This window comes from Cydia splendana, chromosome 8, assembly GCF_910591565.1.
Source record: "Cydia splendana chromosome 8, ilCydSple1.2, whole genome shotgun sequence".
NCBI lineage: Eukaryota > Metazoa > Arthropoda > Insecta > Lepidoptera > Tortricidae > Cydia > Cydia splendana.
The window spans coordinates 8,085,920-8,106,520 of NC_085967.1; the positions used below are offsets into that span (position 1 = coordinate 8,085,920).

At 36.0% G+C, this 20,601-nt stretch overlaps 1 protein-coding gene across 5 annotated transcripts in view; it reads right to left on the minus strand.

Moving 5' to 3' along the window:
* Positions 1–20,601, minus strand: part of LOC134792767 (RNA-binding protein Musashi homolog Rbp6) — a 574,739-nt gene that overhangs the window by 300,388 nt on the left and 253,750 nt on the right. For all 5 annotated transcript variants that reach the window (XM_063764094.1, XM_063764092.1, XM_063764093.1 and 2 more), the window contains exon 4: positions 19,387–19,471. In XM_063764094.1, coding sequence (XP_063620164.1) covers positions 19,387–19,471 — 85 coding nt within the window. The remainder of the gene's footprint in view (positions 1–19,386; positions 19,472–20,601) is intronic.

The window sequence follows — 20,601 nt, forward strand, 5'->3', positions numbered from 1 at the left end:
TATGTTTTAAAATTAGTTTTAGGTTTTTTTTTGTTTAATGTATACTTAGTAACGTTAAATCGGAAAATTTTTAGGAAATATAGCTGGATAAAATATGAATCTCGCCGTCCCTGACGGGAAATTATTAAGCAAATCAGAAATAATATTGAAAGGCACGAAAAAAATGTTACCGTAGTTTGTAAAATATATATTCAAACTTGAAAAGAGTTTCTGAAAAATCTTTTAAATGCTATACACAATAGATGCGCAGGCTGTAGGCATCAGCGTCCGCGTAATTACGAAGCAAGCGTAAGAGAATAATTTAAAAGATTTTGCCCAAGAGGACTGCATTATTACAATATCAGGGAAAACGGCTTTACAGCGTCATTCATACATTCTTAATTATTTAATTATCTTCTGAGTGCGCCACGGAACACCGCAACTGCAGAAAATCTACCTCACTTATTTGATTAAATTGGATTTTGAGAACGAATTAAAATTTTCTGGTAATTTCATTATGCAGGGTATTTAACAAGCTTATTTTATTGTTCTTTGCAATAATTATGATAATTTTTCGAGTACGGGGTTACTTTAAACTGGGATTATTTATATCATTTCAGTAAAGACAGGTCTTCAATTCCAAAACATCTCTTACTTATCATTAATGTAACCAATAACTATTTCTTTATACTTGTATATTGGTAGGTTTGGAGAAATTATAATACGTATATAAAAAATAAATAAAAAAAACATACACACCGCAAGGCCCCTAATAATTCGAACTTGCCTGAATTTCAATAACTTTTAAATTGGTAGATTTTATGTTTAATAATTATACAAACCTATTAACATATTAAAAGTACCTATGTCATCGCAACTTATTAAACGCTTATTATGTGGCCACATAAACCCTCCACACAAACAAAAAGAGGACTTGTAAAATGTAGCAAAGCTTTTAACCCCACGCAAGCAATTTTGTAAACGTTGTAAAATGACCACGAAAGTACACAGAGCAAGCAGAAAAATCATAAAACCCCAGATGGTGGCGTTAAAGCGATTAAGCGGGTCGATGATAAATTTTAACGAGTTATTTTAATGGAGGCGATCGCAGTCAGTGGCTATCCGGCAGCCTGCGTCGATAGAAAAATAAAAGGTAACATGCCAAAGGATATTTAATTTCTCGATTTATTTTGGTGCGTAAATTTTCATAATAATTTTAATCGCAAATAATATTGACTGTAAATATGGAAAGAAAATCATGGTGGCCGAGTACGACTTTGAACTTTGAATAACAAACGTGCCACGTGCGATGAACGATTGTGCGATAGATCGCTATTGCAATAAACTGTTGGTCGACAGAATGTTTCCCTGTCGAACGTTTGTTCGAAAGATCGTTCGTTATTGCGAAAAACGGTTGTTCGACATATCGGATCGAATGTTTCCGACGACTCCGATTTGTCGAACAAACGTTCGTTGCAGAACCGTTCTATTAACCAACAGTTTCTCGCACTAGCGATTAGTCGCACAATCGTGTATCGCAAGTTTGTAAATTTGAAGTAACAAATCACATTCATACCCATAGTGAGAATCTGTAATCCTATTCTACATATATACACGACAGTATTGTTCTGCATCAAATTAACGCATTATTCCTAGGTAGGTATATTAATTGAAGATGGTGATTGAAAAAAATGCTAAATTTAATTTATAAATAAATTAACTATAATTAATCATATAATTTCATTTTATTAAATTGGTTCAACGGCTAAAGCGTGAAAAGGTGAAAAAAAAAAACAGAGTTAGTTTCGCATTAAATAGTCAAATTTATTAAATTGAATTGACAACTATTAGTAGAACACGATTTTACGTTAATTGTAGCAGGAAGACGGGTTAAAACGAGTAGATATTAACGTCTTCTTACTTTATGTCATATGCGAAATGTCAGGACCACTAATTATGAGTGTATGCGATTAAATATGATATCACATTACATTACGATAGAGGACGCCCTATTTTTTACTTCTAAAAAGTAGCCCCGCTTTTATCTTTTAGTTGAAGAACCAAATTTATAAAAGGCGAATTCTTTTTGGAATTAAGGATAAATGTGTACGGTCAGTCAACGAAAACCAAGTACCTAAAAATACAGATAGGAGTTAGCGGTCTAAAAATAAAATAATCAAGTGTATCATCGGACAGCAAACGAGTCCCGATTATCCCACAAACGACTAAAGGAAGTTCCTAAAACAAACATCAAGACACTCGAACTACTCCTGCGCAAAAATGACAACGAAACATCCAAACGAATGTGACATTTTGATATGGAGCCATTTGCGTGATTACAATCGACGCAGTGGCGCACCCTCCTTAGCCACCTTCACCTCCCCCTTCCTACAACTTCCCTTTGCGATAAAGATTGACATCGCCGCTTTTAAATTTTAACTTATCCTATGTCAAACACCAGAAACCAAACCAAAGTATACCATAAAATCGACTTGCTAAGACCGAGATTCATTTGCAATTCCATCGAATTTTAGCTTGTCATCGTAAGGAAAGATTGTAGGAGAAAGCACATTAGTAGGATACCACTAAGGTTGGAAAAGAGCATGTTAGCTTTATGTAGTCAGAGCGATGTCATCGACATAAAGTCGATTATGTTAAATTTTATATTGAGCAAACACAATATCGGTGTCTCACGCGGTGAACACGAACGCCCGCAAAGTGGGTGTACAAAGCGTTTGCTCACTTTTTCACGGATAATGTGTGTGAATTCACTAAACACATAATCCTATTGTACTTCCAGCGAGGTCAAAGATTACAGTTTTATTGTTATATGAAATGCTACGATTAAGTACTGTTATGCTCTTTACTGTGAATATATATTGTGGTATTTTGTCATTTACAGTCCATTTAAATACTTTCGACTTATCGTTTAGCAAGTTATTCATGGCATAGGAAATACACTATTACCTAGATGGCTCAATATAATAAATGCGAATTGTGAAGATATTAATATATTTAGGGATCCATGTTCTTTTACTTTACCTGGGAAATTTAGTAGTTTCAGTATTTAATAAAAAAAAAAATACCGAAATCCGATCTGAAGTTACAATTAAATAATATACGGATAACTTTCTATAAAGCCAATCCAATCCAAGTCCAATTATGTTTCAGTGAGTGCGAATCAGGGTAGTTTAAACTCACAATAATTAACAAGCATCCGGCGCTTCGGTCAAAATTAGGTAGCAGCTGTAGTGCACTTTAAGTTACACATGTAGCGCTTAATGACGCAGGTATACTGAGTGAAAATGTTAACTAAAATATACGTGCAGACGACACGTAAATGTCGCAGGGGCGGTATTAAGTGGGGACCGCATCATTCGGTGTTCAGTCAGCACCGCGCACTCTAACTCCGCCTAATTGGAACGAATTTGGCTCTAGGTGCAATACTCGAGTTGGCTCAAGATTAGGGCGGCGAGCTATTGCAAGTATATTCCGGACCGTTCCCTCTGAAATATTTGATGTGCAATGTGCGACTTGCGAGGTTGCGGCCCGTGAAGTGCCACCGCTTTGCTCGCGCCATCGCCCACGTGCGCTTCCACTAACTTGAATTAAATTAAGAACAATATTTACCCCCGCAGCCAAGATAAATGATATTGCACCGTTTAGCTAGAGTTTATGCTTAGTGACGACTTATTGTACCCACATTCTTAGAATAAGCTAGTGAAGTGCCTCCGCAGCGCCACGACGAATTAATATGAGCCTTGTTGAACAGAAAGAGAAGTACGAGTCTGGGAACCACCTCCAGAGGCACAATTTAACGAGCCGCGACTTTACCGTGTAGACAAATTGCCGCGTTAAGAGGCAACATTAAACTATGCCATTGTTGTAGATTTTGCGATTTTTAAATACGTATAAATTTATTTTTAGGGTATTCATGAGATAAAATCAGAAAATACTTTACGCCGATGGTTAGCAAAATCGGCTTTGGTTTAACGCTACGAAACCAAGCCATAGGTAATGACACCGCCAGGGAAGAGGCTCGACAAACGTCATTACTGGGGCACGCATAAATATGCAAGGCAGGTAACGCACATTTTCATGCGACGTCGCAAGAATTTTATCGCTCGTTTAATTCTGTAAGAAAAAAGTGGAATTCTTCCCGGTGTAACACGAGACAGGCGGCCGCGTGGGAACCGGGACACCGGCTCGAGCCTACTCCTCACACCTAAGTGCAACCGAAATATATTCTCTCCATTTTGTCAGATATTACTTTCTCTTAAATACCAACGTCGAAAGCGTAAGCGGCGGATGGGAAGAGACGTAATCTTATCCATCAGTCGAAAGCTCATTCGTCGGGCGCTAATGTGGGTGCTTCGCATACCTAGTTAGACGCACCTATTAACGTGTATTTTATTCATTGCCCTTTTCCTTCACTGTTTGTTTCACGTCGGCCACTGTGAGCACAGTGACCGGACTCTAACGAGGCTCTTTTTTCGTAATACCTTTGCTAACTTCCTTGCTATTTATTCAACAGTTGTAAGTTTATTCATTACTAAAGCGTCTAGACATTCCCAAAGACCCTCGTGCCTAATGCTGTAAGAGATTGAAATAATCTCTTTGTGGTTTTAGTTATAGGGGTTTAGCAGCAAAAGTTAGCTGTAGATATAGTTTATAGTCAAATATTGTCAGCAACAGCTGCATAAAGGCCAGTCACGACGTTAGCTAAGTCAATGTGACTTGAGAACTCTTGGGACTGAGACCACTCACTATTCCCTTCGAGTTACGAGAATGTCACCACAACGTTTAATTCTAATCGAAGTTACCTAGTAGGATTTAGTTTGTGGATTGTTTATTATTTCTACAATAAAAAAAAGAAAATTGTAATACTACTTACTATTACCAACTATTACTAAGTTATTACTTTCTATCTTTTGGAGCGTGATAAAATCGCACGCACTTTCAAACCAGAGGTAATATTTCATACGATGTTTTCGTAAAAACTGATGCCTGTACCAATGTTCTTACGCCTGTAGTGTGCCATGACAAAAATCAGGATGGCGCTTAGAAGATGATGATTCTTGTCATTTCGCGTGTTCTGGTTTAATTTTCACAAATAATACTTTATCTTCGTCACATTCAATGTATGTAGACTGTTACAAGTCTCCGCAACGCAACAAATCAGAATGTCGCAAGAAATTAAACCTCGGTGAAAGCATTTACAAAGCTTAGTCCTTTGAGACTTAAAGAAAACTACGAGCTGACGATGAAAAAACATCGTCTAGTTGCGTGGTGGTGTTGGTCTATCTACTAGGACTGTGCGGGCCGACCGGTAGCCATCCGCCGCAGATATTTGCAGTCAAAACAGACTTAGGGCGCTGGCTCCACTCTGCGCATGTCACTCCGCCTCTGTATTATTTAGTAACTCCAACGAGCTTCCGATGTTACTTTATTCTATTGTGCAACTGTATCTATGCCGGTTCCTGATGTCCGAGCTCGGGAAGTTTGCTCCGAACTGACACGACTCGGAGAAACTTTTCGTGCATAGAATGAATGCCTGTCAGCCAAACGTAAACAGAACTGAGATGCTTAGCCGGTGTGTATAGCGCTTGCAGTTGGATTTGGATATAAATTATAAGCACAAATGGTTTAACCGTTTGTGGGGATGAAAAATAGAAATTTGTAAATATATTTTTATAAAAACTGACGCTGTTAGATTTTTGAATGCATAATGAATTATCTCAGACTTCAATATCGTGTAGTTTGTGTTGATACGAGTGTAGATATGGCCACGTGGGTGAAGCGAGGGCTGTTATTCGGGGACCGGGTGCAAGTAAAGGACTATATTAAGCATTCCAGGGCCCTGATCTCGTCAGGTGAGCGCGCCGCACGGTACATGAACTCAACTCAAACTTATTATTTCAGAGCCGCATACAACTCCTTTGTTTTTCGTCTACAACCCAAACATTTATGTATAATATCTACCGACGGTATCTAATCCTAATATTACATTCTATAAACATTTTGTTATTCCAGGACTTGAAGGTACGTATTTTTATTTAGTGTCAGACCGTCGACACTTTTATAATTACTTAAATTATTGCGTGGTTAAAATTTGTATCAAGGCCAGTAAGATTATTATTTACGAAGAAAATTCTCCTCCATTTTTGCAGTTGGTACTACGTAGCAGTGTTGGCCGAAAGTTAATGCGAATTGAAAATGTTGGCCATTAACCATTATAAATTGAACCTTAAACCGTAACGGACGATTACAGATTACGGTTCAATTTATAATGGTTAATGGCCAGCATTTTCAATTTGGATTAACTTTCGGCCAACACTGCTACGTAGCGTAGCGGCATTTTTTGTTTTACCTGGTGCTCTGTAAAACCTGCCCGTTTTAAAACTGCCTTTAAATCGTCCATCATTAATGAACTCGTTATAACGTTAATTGTTGCCACAATCGCGCCGTGGCGGGGCATTAAAAATGTATGTACACTATTTAAAGATTCCCATTTCGCGGTACTCGCGTGTAGGCGATTTACGAACGCGACTGGCCCAGTGCCCATTAAGGCAGATTACGGACGAAAAAAAACCTCAACGAGCTCTTGGCGTTATGAGTTAATTTTGGAAGAATAACGCCGGCGTCGGTTAGTGTTTCCCTTTATTTGGTGTTCCGGCCGCTCGGTTTGTTTAAACGGGTAATCCAGTGCAAAAACAAGCCGAGGCCTGTGCAAGTGCGGTGCTACAAATGTATGTTGCTCGCAATTTTGGCTGAACGTTATCGCCAGCGATAAAATCACTTAGCGCCTCAGAATAACCAGTAGAGCCTAGTGCTAACTGCTACTTACATAAAAAGCGTACTCTCACTTCACTTCTCAGGAGAGATAAAATTGCTACTTAAATAAGTTAAATATCAGAACGCGACTCTATGTCAATGCCTTCTGATATTTTTAATGATGCCTACGGACATCTAAAAACAATTTTACTAACTATTTGTGCACTGGATCAAACAAATATGTCTTTTATTTAAATATAAGTCATTAAATTACTAATTAGGTGCACGAATAGAGGCATATGCGCAGTGGACGACAAGAGGCTGAAATGATGACGATGATTAATACCAAAAAGAATAGATAGTATAGAGGGGTCCTGTCATTGTAAATTTTGTAGTCACTGTAAATTTACTGCCATCTATCGACACACGACTAAAACTCAAAATGAAAACGTATAAAGTTATCAAAAAATGTATATATATGGATAAATGATTTTATTATTTTTATATCATTTTGATCCATGTTCATTAACTGATATCTATGTGTTAAAATTGTTAAATATGAAACGGTGTCGTCACGCCATCTAGCCGAGGATAGGCTAAAGGTGTGTGCGGCATCTATTCGAGAATGACTTTTACTTGAATTCCGAGGCACGTTTTTTTCCTTAGACTTTATTCGTCTTATACGAAGTTACATATGTCTTTGTTAATACGGAGGATGTAATTGACATGAAGTTGAAACCGATAAAATAGATATTGAATGCCCAAAACTAAATATTTTGCTGTAACTTTATGAAACGACGTAAAAACATTATGTAAAAAGTATAGAAATACATTTAAGTATTATATCTACACATTAAACAATATCAAAATGTATGCTTGTAACACCTTGTCACACAACATTCAATAAATAACGTCTACCCAAATGCACGGTAGATGGCGCTGCGCTGGCATCGTGATACATCGCGCAAGCGTTTGTCTTTAATGGTTTCACAACATGTATTGTACATCAGTGTGTGAACCGTTCGCTAGATGGCGCCGGCGTCGAGATACATCGCGCAAGCGTGTCTTTCGTAGATAGTGAAGTTCTTAGTTTGTTCGTCATGTCCGTCCGTCTATGTGTTACAGCCATTGTACTCGAAAACTATAAAAGATATTTTAAATAAATGTTAACCAAATTTGAAATGTATCTAGGTGTATTTTGTAGCCACTTCTTAACTTAGAAGTGAAATTTATAAAAAACACTTCTAGGGGAGCCCACCTTACATTTAACAAATAGGAAAATCTTGTAAAAATCCACCAAGTTAAAAATAAATTTACCTACAGGGACCGTGCGCGTTGGAGGGTCTGCCATCCTGTGGCCTGAATCGGAAACATATGTGCACATGTACACTGCCAAAGCAAGTGCTACCATCTACCGTTTTCATCGGCACTTTTCCTTGTGCATAGTAGGTTCTGCCATCGTGTGGGCTACATTGGAAGCATAAAACACATTTACGCCTCGTGCCAAAAATCTGACGGCTCATATGCTGCCCTCTATAGTTCATGCACAGGGCCTATCGTCTTTTTTAGTTGCGCTCTTCTTCCTACTGACAACAAAATACTGATGATGATACTGACTAATTAATAAACAATAAGAAAAAACGTAGATAAGTACTAGTCTAGTCTTTTTATTTCTTTGCATACTTGTGATCATTACCTAAAGCTTTCACAAGGGCTACTTTTTCGATAGGTACTGTACGGTTACCATCAGTTTGTCACTAACATAAACGCCGTCGAGAACGTAATTTACTTTCTATACATCTCGCTCGCACTCGCATATTAGTGTAAACGGGATGTATAGAAAGTAAATTACGTTCTCGACGGCGTTTACGTCAGTGACAAACTGATGGTAACCTTACAGGTTGGTAGACGTTGACTTTGGTCTTGTTAAGGATGAGTCACGATATACAGGGTCATGCTCGGGCCGAGGCGCCTGACATGTCATGTTCTATGACGGCTGATCGGTGATCACGTGGTGCTTTCCATAGTAAACGAAGCGTTGGAAGCTCCAGCCCGGCCCCGGACCGGTCTAACGTGAGTCATTTACGTTGTGAAGAAAACCTTGGAATTATGACTGTCTACACATATCGAACACCAAATGAAAAAATAGAATAGTTCGTAATTTAAAAAACTTTGCATTTGAATATAAAATGCAACTGTTACTAATGTCTAGCGGATGCTCCATATTTTTGCAGGTGTCGAAAAGAAAAAAGGAAGAATGCGTGCCGAGCGCTTACCCTGATTCTGCTTACAAGTTATGCAATAATTCAAATTGCTTAATGTATATCGCTGCACAAAAAGCTACTTCATGGTCTGCATTGGAAAGGATTTTATTTCTATGGCGGCGGCGATCCCTCTGCAACCACCGGGTGTCGTATTTTCGAATTCAACCAGAGAGCGCGGAACGTGGTAGTTGACAATATGAATTTATGATTATGGGAATGTAAAAGCGTTAAAGGCGAACGTGATTCGACGTCGCAGTCATTCGTACACAATCAAGAAAATTGTAAAATGCAAAAATTATTATTAAATATTGGTACTTCGGCAAACATGAGAATTCTTGGGAGGTTTCAACTGTCAAGTCTGGCAAAATACATACATAACAAAACTGATCAAACATTTTAGCAGTATATGTGTGTGTGTGTGTGTGGATAGTTATGTTTGTTTGTGTCATGTCATGTGTTCCACCGTAGCGTCAAAATTACTAAGATCCCAGAGAATGTCGTCTTCAAACTAACGTCATTAGAAATAGAGGTGACAGCTATTGGGCATTTAGCATGTCGAGCGCTGGGCAAAAATATGAAAAGTAAAGAAGGCCCGTTCTTATTATAATTCCGAAGCCGAGCAAAAATGTGTTCAACAATGAGCATGTGCAATCGCGATTTGTGCACCAACTAACTGGGCCACTTAGTAAGGGCCCGTAAGGTTCTTCTTTACGAAGTAATATGTAAGTCAATGTCGTTGGGACCTGGGAAGATGTTAATTAAGTTGAATATGAAGTCAATAGATGAGTTTTTATGGCCCGGATTTTATTAACCGGCTTTGAAAGAGGAGGATTTTTTTACGAAGTTAAAAACCGTAGTCAGGTTAAAGCTTTCAAAACTTGTTGCTAGTCCTAGGGATAAACTACTTTTGGCTATGTAATAGGTACTATGGTACCCTTATATTAGGGTGATTCACTTTTGTATGGAGAAAAAAAAGTTGTAATATTTTTCCTGACTTTGCTCACCAATGGAGTCTCCCCACACTAAAAACTATCTATTTCAATTTTCGAAAGAATCGAATAACGTTTAGAGGTTGCACAAGTTGAAAAGGTAGAGTAAGAACCCCATACATTGCATGAAAATAAACTATGTTCTAAAATGACAAAATATAATGAACTGATACTAAAATCGAATGAGAAAACTGAATTTTGCGTCTAAAACACGATAAAAGCACTTTTCCTTTGGAAACAGGTGGAAAAACTGAAAAATCTTAATTAGAACATTTATCGAGTAACCAAAATCCAAGTTTACTACTAATTTTAAAATTTATTTATATGTAGAAGGTTCAGTATCACACTACTCTCCGCTTGGATGGTATCCGCTTAAACCATTTTCTACCCTCCGATGTAGAGTCGTTGGTTATTTGAAAAATCTCTGTTGATGTTGTGCAACCTCTAAATGTTGACCGATTTGAATTTTTTTTAACGTATAATATTATTTTATCAATTAGAACAAGAATTCAAGCAAAGTCAGATGAAAATCGAAAATTCGGAAAAATGAAACACCCTACCTTATATACCTACTTTTGAAGATTTTGTAAGTATTAGCAAAGTGTTATCTCTAAATGTTGTATAAAATTTAATGTTCCTTAAACATAATAGTTGCTCGTTTAATATAAAACAAATAACACAATTCAACCTTTTTGTCTTTTACAAGAGCACAATAATAATAATCCAAGCTATACATGTATAGGCATAGCTAAGTTTAGTCTCGTTAAGGCTCACTAGGGCCCCACACAGTTCCGGCCGCGACAAAAGGGAACCCATCCGGACCCACCGACCGGCGGGAAGAGGAATTTTTAATTGGCCTCGATATAAAAAGCCTAACTTACCTATGAAAGTGATGCTTTTCATGACGCAATTTGATAGCAATCTTTTAAATACCCAATGAAAAGGTTTGTTTATTAATAGGTATTCATCTTGGTCATTGCGAGAGATATCCAGTTGAATATTTACATAGGTATTTGTGCATTGTCATAGCAGTTTCATGCTTAATATTAAAATAACATGAAAATTACAGAACATTTCACATTTAAAAAGAGTAAATTATATATTTTTTAAAGAAATGCTCGTTTTACACTGGTCATTTATTCGCGATCAATCTTTCCCACTTAATATTCGTTTTTGTAGTGGCCCTTTCAGAATCTTCTTAAGCGGGTTTTACGCTCAGAATCTTTTTCAGGGCCAAAAAAAGACTTTTTGAAACCACGGGTGACCATAGGACTGGCTCATTCCTAGGCCAAAGAATAGGCATTGCTACTCAGCGTGGGAATGTAGCCAGCCTTATGGACTCTTCCGCAGGGGACAGATCTGGGGGACCTAAGAGAGGTGGGTAAGTTTTATTTATTTTATTAGTTTTAATTTATTTAGTTTTTACTTAATTTTAATAATAGTTTGTAAGTTTTTTTATTGAATAAATTAGTTGTTTTACTGATAACCTACCTTCTAAAGATCGCATTTCGAAAGCCTATATTTAGCTACATCATCACCAGTCACCTAATACAGAATGTTCCGTTGCCCTGTGAATGTTTGTGTCATATGAAGCAAATGCAATCGGAAGTGTACTAAAGGTAGCTTCAGTTTTGGCATCTTGTTGCTTCCGGTGAAGTGTCTTGGGATGTTGACATTTGATTGTGTCTACGAATGTCTTTGAGCTACTAAGCTGTATGTCTTTTGCGGTTATCTTTGCTATTGGACATGGCATCTCTCGATTGCCTACACCAGATGAAATGAGATCTATCTATCTAGAGAATAACAAATAATTAAGTATCTAAAGATTGTCCATTTCGGACGGAAAATACACTGCCTCGGGCGAAACTTGAATTCATGACTGCGGGATACCCAAGGCCCCAACGTTGTCTGTTCTCTTTGACGGTGCAGCAACTAGTATCACTTCTCTCTACTCGCTCTTTTAAAAATGCCATTTGTCAAAAAAGGACAACCATACTGTTGACAAGATGAACTTCAAATCAAGGTGTTGCCGTTTTTGGTGGTTTCAAGCGGTGTATGTGTGCGTAAAAGCGGCGTATGTGTGCTCTTTTAGGGATGTGAAAAGTCGATTTTAATCATGTTATATAACGATAAACGCTACACAGCGGAACGAAATAGCGATTATTTGAAGCTTCGATATCTTCGTGAAAAATAAACATAATTGAAATGCTAATGGATAATGAATATATTATAATATAATTCAATTATTGCGGAACATATATTTTAGTAGGTATTTATATATTGTAATTAAATCTGAACTTTCCGTTCGTTCTGCTGGGGCGTGACGATAAAATTGTGATCTGATAACCACGATAAAGAATAAAAGCGTTTTTTGTTCATTTTAGGTATCGTTCAAGTAAAATTAAAATTGCAAAGAAATGTCGATAGTTTATCGATATGACTTTATCGACATGGCTACAGCAAGGTAGTCACATTGTTAATTGTACATAAAACTCCATCCTTAGGTATATTATGTCTATGGGGATACCACTGATACCAGTCCGCCGCTCACCCAAATGAGCTATGGAGACTTCCTTAGAGACGCAGCGACTAAGGTAATATTTATTTTGGGGTATTTAATAGTAAATTTTCGTATATTTAGAATGGGGTTTATTAATATGCTATTTAATTATACAGTATAGTGTCAAGAGTGATATTTTCCTAACGGTACCTATTAATAATTTATATACAAGAGCTGATCCTTGCACTTGTGCTGTTTCACATAAAAAGTAGAAGGGTCAAACAGATCAGTGTGTTATGTCTTTCCTGTAGACATACACAAGAGTTAAGGGCTATAAACGACAGACATACGCAATAGTTAACAGCTTGTGGGCCTGTAAGTAATGATTTTATCATAGTTCTTTAAATAAAAGGAGGACCTTTTCACGTGGATAAGGGTTAAATAAGAAAATTAACCTTTATAGCCCTTAACTCTTGTGTATGTCTACAGGAAATACATAACACAGTGATCTGATTGACCCAGAAATAGTAATGAACGATGGATACTAGGACCAGGCCACGTGTAGGTACCTAAATTAAGGAAACCAAAGATAATATTCGATTTAAAAAAAAATAGCCCGCATTGAATTTATATCGTAACCGCCACTGACTTAATATTAGAAATAGACACACAGAGCGGAACAAAACGTCAACAAAATGTGGGTCAGAATGACATTAGCGGCAAATTTGCATTGATGATAAAAACGCCTACGTACATTTTGAGTCAAGATAAATGTTTTGTACGGAAAAGAACTTACTGTCGTAAGCATTAAGTGTCAAATTTGCTAACATTAGTACCAACACTGTTAAAACTTTAAGTCCGATGGCACTAAACGTAACGTCACCATTGTATTTACGTCAAACAACGTCAAACGAGAATAATGAACGAATGGAGTCCCTTTGGTACATTTTAATAGGTATTCCTGTACAGAAAAACCAAAGTAATAAATGAAACAAATTTAATTTGATCGGGAGTTCAAATAAAATTAATTCATGGTAACAGCCCGTGTAAGTTATCATAAAACAACTTTATTTTTAATAAGTATACGTCTTTAAATACTATTTTCCTTGAAATAAATTCAACTTATTAAATAACTGTGTATTTTAGATCTACATATACTCTTCGCACTTTCGTTCTTTGCAATATAGTGCACGGGGACATTTAGGTCGTTACTGGTACTGATTGGTTATGGTCTTTATCAAACAAATCCTGAGGTTGTCACTGTGTTCAGACAGGTTTAGCATTTACAGTTAGTCGATGTAAGCCCTTATTGGTGTGTATATGTCAGAAACAGGGAAATGGGCCGAACACACAAGTGCCGTTTTGCTTTGTTTAAAATTGCATCACCCCTATCTCTTGCTATAATAGCAGTCCACTCTGCACGTCACATAGGTTTTCTTGGAAATCTTGAATTGAAACATAGGTAATATTATATCTTACGAATTCCATATAAAAATAAAAATAAGTATTGACCTCACATCGACTCATTAGATTTTTGTTCCTTCACATCCCTTCTTTGGTACTAACAAAATAATTTATTCAAAACCATGAAATTACCACCAGATTACATAAATTATGTAATGCTATCCAAAGAACTAACCGAAAGAAATACATTCCATGCTTTTTTCCTGTTTTATCATTGTTATTTTTGCATATTTTTACGACATTGTTGACAACTTCACATTTGAGCGGTCCATACAAGACTAAACGAAAAAGTAACGCGTGATTTGTTTCAACGTTAATTTTGCGGGGCCATTTTTTGCGGCTGATTGGGTATCCAGTTCTTATTCTATATCAATGGTAACCGCTTTTTAAACTTCGTTAAATTAGTTCGAAACGTCACATTGCGTTAACGCGCCGGTCGTGCGAGTAACAAAGTGCATCATATTTTCGAACGGCGGTTATGAAGCCGCATAAAACATCGAACATTTCCCGCGTAAGTGAAAATTTTATTTTTACGCGAAATATTCTGACGGCGTAATTTAAACGTCCCGTGATTTAGAGCGTTACGCTGCGCCGCATCAAAACTCAGGAGCGGCATGCAGATTTTAAGAATTTAATATTGATAAGAAATTCCTCTCAGTGGCTCGCGCTTATTCTTTGGTACGATGACAATGCATAGGTAGTCACATCAATATCAAATAAATACAAATTTTAAAAATCTGAATGCTACTCCAGTAACTTTAAAATATTACATTTTTTTATTTTATAAAATGAGCAAGGTACAGTCGCCATCAGATATATAGGAGCGGCCAAGGTGTTCACAATATCTGAACACGCGCTCTAACGCCCTGACAATAGAGGCGTGTTCCGATATTTGTGAGCACCTTGGCCGCTCCGATATATCTGATGGCGACTGTACTTTCCAACAAGCGTTTCTGTAGTCAGTAGAAAGTTAACTACTGTAGGTACCTACTATTTATTGGTAATAACTAATAAGGTATTTAGATATATTTTTATTTTATTTAGTATTAGTTTTATTTTATACATAAGTTAGGTTATTTTTTTATGGGAAATAAAGATATATATTTACAATTTTACTTAATAAAAGGGGTTGATACGGTATTAATGAACAACATGTTCAAAGCGATTACACTATTTTGTGCTCGTACGAATAAAATATATTCGGATACAAATAATAAGATGGATAGTTACTTTGACGCTATGTATACAAATATTGTTACGGATCTAAAGTTGCGTTAGGTACCTACCGGCTCGATTCGGAAAATGAATTAGATTTCTAATAGACTTCAACAAGTTACGATACGGATAATTTAAAGATATTTGTAAGATAGATATGTCAAATTTGACGTTTCCGCGATTCAGGAGGTCCTCTTGAACGATTTCGACAAGTTATGACTTAGATAACCAAGTCACATCTAGTCCATATCTAATGTAGATCTAGTTGATCTCTAAATCGTCTCAAGATCTTGTGATTATCTCGAAATCCGAATAGGCCTGTACGTCGATTCACAAACGCTATTTGGACGAGATGAAAAACATTTGTGTCCCATAAGGAACCTACGTCTACGGTCCTTTAACCGTCGCATCGATTCTAATATAATACAGTGACTACAATGCATGACTTTTTTGTTTTTGGAAATAAAATTATATGTGTTTACTTTTAGGGAAAAATAATAAAAAAAATATACAACGCATATTTTGGAAAATAAAAGGTTTTTTATCTGTGTTCCATATGTGGAACACCATGCATTAAGGTATAGAGTATATACATTTAAAAATATATGGCACATTTTCGTTTTTACATGTTCCATTTCTTTTTGTAATGTTATCAACAGTTTTTATGGTTGTGGATTGCTTTTAAGTGACTTTTGTGGATTTAGCTACCTTGCATGATGTTTTTGACGAGATTTTTGTATTTTTACTTAGTCCTGATGAGGCCAGCTTGAAGCTCTACTGGTGATGTATTACCAGCATCAGCATTACCAAAACTTCTGGTATTGTAGGTAGACTTTACAGAATTAGAGTGTAGGACGTGCAGGTGATCATGGAACACATTAGTGACCTATTATTAAACTTGATACCGACTCCGAAATTCTGACAGGTGATTACGATGTATGGAGTTGTGATATAGTTAAAAATAAGTCATATGTAACTGGCGTCAGCTCAACTAACTCAGGACATGACGACCGACTATTTTCTGAGTCGCTAAATTCTTCAGAAGCCTGATTTATTGTTGCCCGCATTATTTCAAAGATGAATTCACTATCGGCACTCGAAGATCCCATCATCCAGATCCCGATCATCTTTACTTGCAAAGGATTGATAAAAATGATAAATAATGCTCATTATCTGCATTCCGTAAGGATTTACTTTCGCATCATCTAAAAACTATTCATAAATATTAATTAATCAGCTGTTGTGAGCTCTAAAAAAAGGTTAACGATTTTGAGTCTTATGCCTTGGACAGAAGTTCTCAAATGTATACATATTTTAACGTGAGTGTGCCGTAAAACCATAAATAACCGTTCCTACAGATTACGCCAAACTAAAACTTATGCCAACGTCATAAATACTCTGACAGGTGCAAGCGTTCCTTACTTAGTTTGTGTAAGTAATATGAACCTCAATGCATGGTGTACCAATACGGGAACGTTTGAAAAATATTGCTCGACGCTATCTAAACATTGCACAACTATAAAATTAAACTTACCATCGAGTAATATACAGTTTAACAGTCACAATATATATTTTTTCTTATTGTTTAACTTTAAAATGATTTTTTTGTCGCACTTCGAAACTTGTCAAAACTGATTTTTGCACCAACTCCCGAAATTTGACCGATCGTCCGACACCTTGGATATTTACTGCTACCTAGCGGCAACACCCCGAACTATTATAGTAGCCTTGACTGTAAAGTAACCTTCAAGGTATAACAGATGTCGCTGCCTACCTGATTCTTGACACAATTCGCACATATTTCGGTTGTGCCATATATGGAACTGTATGCATTGTAGGGTTAATTACAGCTTTAACAACAAATAAAATTAAAAGAATAGAAAAGTAACTAAATATTTTGTATTTATTATTATATACGGTCCGGACATAACTTTATTGTTGAGATAATAAGAGCGTGTTAATCATTTTAACACATTATCTTGACTCAACCTTTTAGTGTGGATGACGTAAAAATGAAATCATTTTGCACACATGATAATGTAGTAAATAAAATAAGTTTTAAGTAACTGGATATAGTAAGATACAAATTGATGAAATTTCACTTTTTACTCTGACAGATCTAAACCATAACTAATCCCGATCTAATTTATAACCTGTTATTAAAATCAGGATACGCCTGAAACACACTGATAGTTTATAACTGCACTTCACGAGTCAACAAGAGCTACTGTTTATTTTTAACTATTTTAAATTACAATGGTGACGTGACCCTGACGTGTGACATAAACGGGAAAAGGCACATGTGCACGCCGCCCGTTGTTCAATCGTAAATATTGTATAAATATTGATGACGCAGAAAGCAATATTGTTCAGGCATACTCCCGAAAAATGCCCGACAATTTACGACCTAAAGACATGCGATTAAGTTTTGCGCTTGGTAACGGCATTTAGCCGACATTGAAACCAATTTTAATATCGATAGGTAACATTTTCGTGACGCAAAAGACTTGGTTAATATTATATAGGTTTTATAGATGTTGAAGAGACCTTGATATAGCCTATGACTGTTACTTGAGCAATACTTGTATGAAATCCTAAAAGTACGAAATAATATTATATAAAAATTAATAAATAAAAATAATAGAGTGTCATTAAGTGATACCGTGGATCACATTAGCCTCAGTTTTGATATTAACGGTTACAACAGGTTAACTTTTAACAACAAAATAATAACGAGATTATATTATAAAACAAATTATCGAGTACGGCGCCGTGAATAATTTAATTAATACGGTTTAGAGAGGGCGACGAAATATCATTTCTGCAAGGTTTCACCCGAACCACCTCGCTATCTGAAAAGCTGTAATCTAATCCTCTGGATCCTGTTGGAATTCCTTGAATACCGTAAGTATATGCTTATTCTTTGACAGGTGTGTGTAATAACTGTTATAGTATAGAGATGGAACTACCATAATACTTTTACCGAACTACCATTTACGCGCTATTAACTAAAAGATCAAGTCTAACCTACCAAAAAACAAAGTAACTAACTGCATGACAATAGATATATACCATCTGGCTAAGATGTATCGAACCAATACCTATATTATTGCTATGTATGACAACTATTGCTAATAGTCTCAGAAAAAGCTAAAAGTACTAGTAGTACACGGCAACAGCATAATAAATAATATGAAAACATTCATTGTAAACAAATACCTACTTAGAAATCCACTATTGCGATCTTCCGCGTTCGTTTTATGTAAATTGAGAAAACGCTCTCTCTTCCCGCTCGATTTGCGAGGCTTCGGCTAATCTTCCGCCAGTCGACTACAATTTAATCAAAGTAAACAACGACGGGCGCTGTAATTTATCTAGATTATTTCGTGGCGAGCGATAGTAATCGACTTTTTTCTCCATCCGTACACAGAACGCGCGGAATGGGAGCTCGTAATGTGTCTCGAATCCCAAGATACAAAGATGATTATTATCTACATAAAAAGCTAGACGTTATATGTATAAATAGCAGTCTTATATGTTTGCTGCGGGATTTGGCGTAACTATTTAGTTTTATCGAAATAGTTTGCTATAATAAAGCATTCGCAACAGTTGACCCATACGTCTGTTTCAGGGACGAGAGTGAGTGCGTGATAAATGGCCAATGTATGTAATAAACGACCGCACTTATGGTTTTAGAATATGTTATTTAAAAATCACCCCCGCTTAAATAATAAGTATTGTAACATTGAATGAATAAAAGTCACTATTTGAGCCTCACTTGCCTTAAAAAGTAGGATTATGCTGAAGGCATAATACATTTAGAGCTCAATAGTAGGCATATTCGATAGACATAATTTTCTGTTACTTAGTACTAACAATTTATGTCGGCCATCTAAGCCCTCCGCTGAGGAAGCGACTTACACAAATGTATGTCACTTTGAGTAATGTATGTAAATAAAATCTCCCAAGAAATCATGGCTTAAATCGCTTTGAATAATATAACACGCGTTGGAGTAATGATTCAATCGTAGTAGATTCTAACGGCCTATGTGTTAATTAGATACTCATCCGATTGTATGCTTGCTTAGGAAGTACAGTACAGCTTTGTGTATTAATAATTAATTCAAGTTTTTTTTACACATTCATAGATATTTCATAACATTCTTACTTGTAAATTCTTATTAGAGCAGTAATTACATACCTTTTTGCCGTCTAATTCGTGTGTTCCTTGCGCTAATACTTTATCTACACTACCAGGGTCTCCAAATGTGATAAAGCCAAAACCCCTGCAACAATAGAAAAACACAGGTTAGTTCAGTCAAATCAAATAATCATCAGTGAACATAGCACATATAATAACAGTAGTATCTTCTAGCGGCCCGTCATAAAGAAAAATTGACAGTCTTTAAATCCACGGTATTAGAAAATAAAATTACATTTACTTTGTTTCAAAATGGAAAGAATGAAAACAGAAGCAATTTTGTTACATTTAATAATGATATAAATTTAATTGTAGGTAATTAGTACTATACTCTGTATCTTTAGGTATTAAAATAAAAGTAAACAAAATGTACCCTTAAACGGCTCCTTAAGTCAGTTGAGGGTAGAAGAAAACATTACAGGATCAAATAATGTAGGTTAAAGTCAGGTCGTTCATTGACTGATTCAGGCGGTTTTGTAATTGGTCGGTTAACCAATAAATGTTACAACTACCCAAAAATGTACAATATTTTTGTTTACTTTTATTTAAATACCTAAAGATACAGACTATATTACTTAGTATCTAGGACTATATTGGGACGCGGGAGGTTAATAATATTCACATAAAATAAATGTAGCGTTTGTAGACTCTTAAAACAAAAACAAAAAACACAATATATGATTACACGACTTTGTATTTTTGAATATGTACAGTCAACGGTAAAAATATGGATGTAGACAACTTACTCAAAAATATGTCCCATAGTTCTTAATTCGCTGACATAAGAGTTATGGGACATATTTTTGAAATGATTTGTACACCCATATTTTTACCGTTGACTGTACCTACATATAGTAGGTATTTTTGTTTAATAAACTCTTACAATTTTTACATATGTATTATCGGCCCGATTTGAACTTTAAGATACGTCAAATATTACGATTAGGTACGATATGGATTAGATATGTCAGTGTCAAAAGTGACGTTCTTGTTTGAAGAAACATCACTTTTGACACTAGACGTAGCATGTAGTATCTAGACGTAATATTTGACGTATCTTAAAGTTCGAATCGGGCCTTATGTCTACGAATCATACATTCGGTCAATAAAAACAGGTTGTAGGTATTTTTTTCATACATTCGTCAATTGCTTTTAAGTGTCTATTTGTCCTGTCTTTTATTGATTGGTTTTCCACCGATTAAAATAAAAACCTAA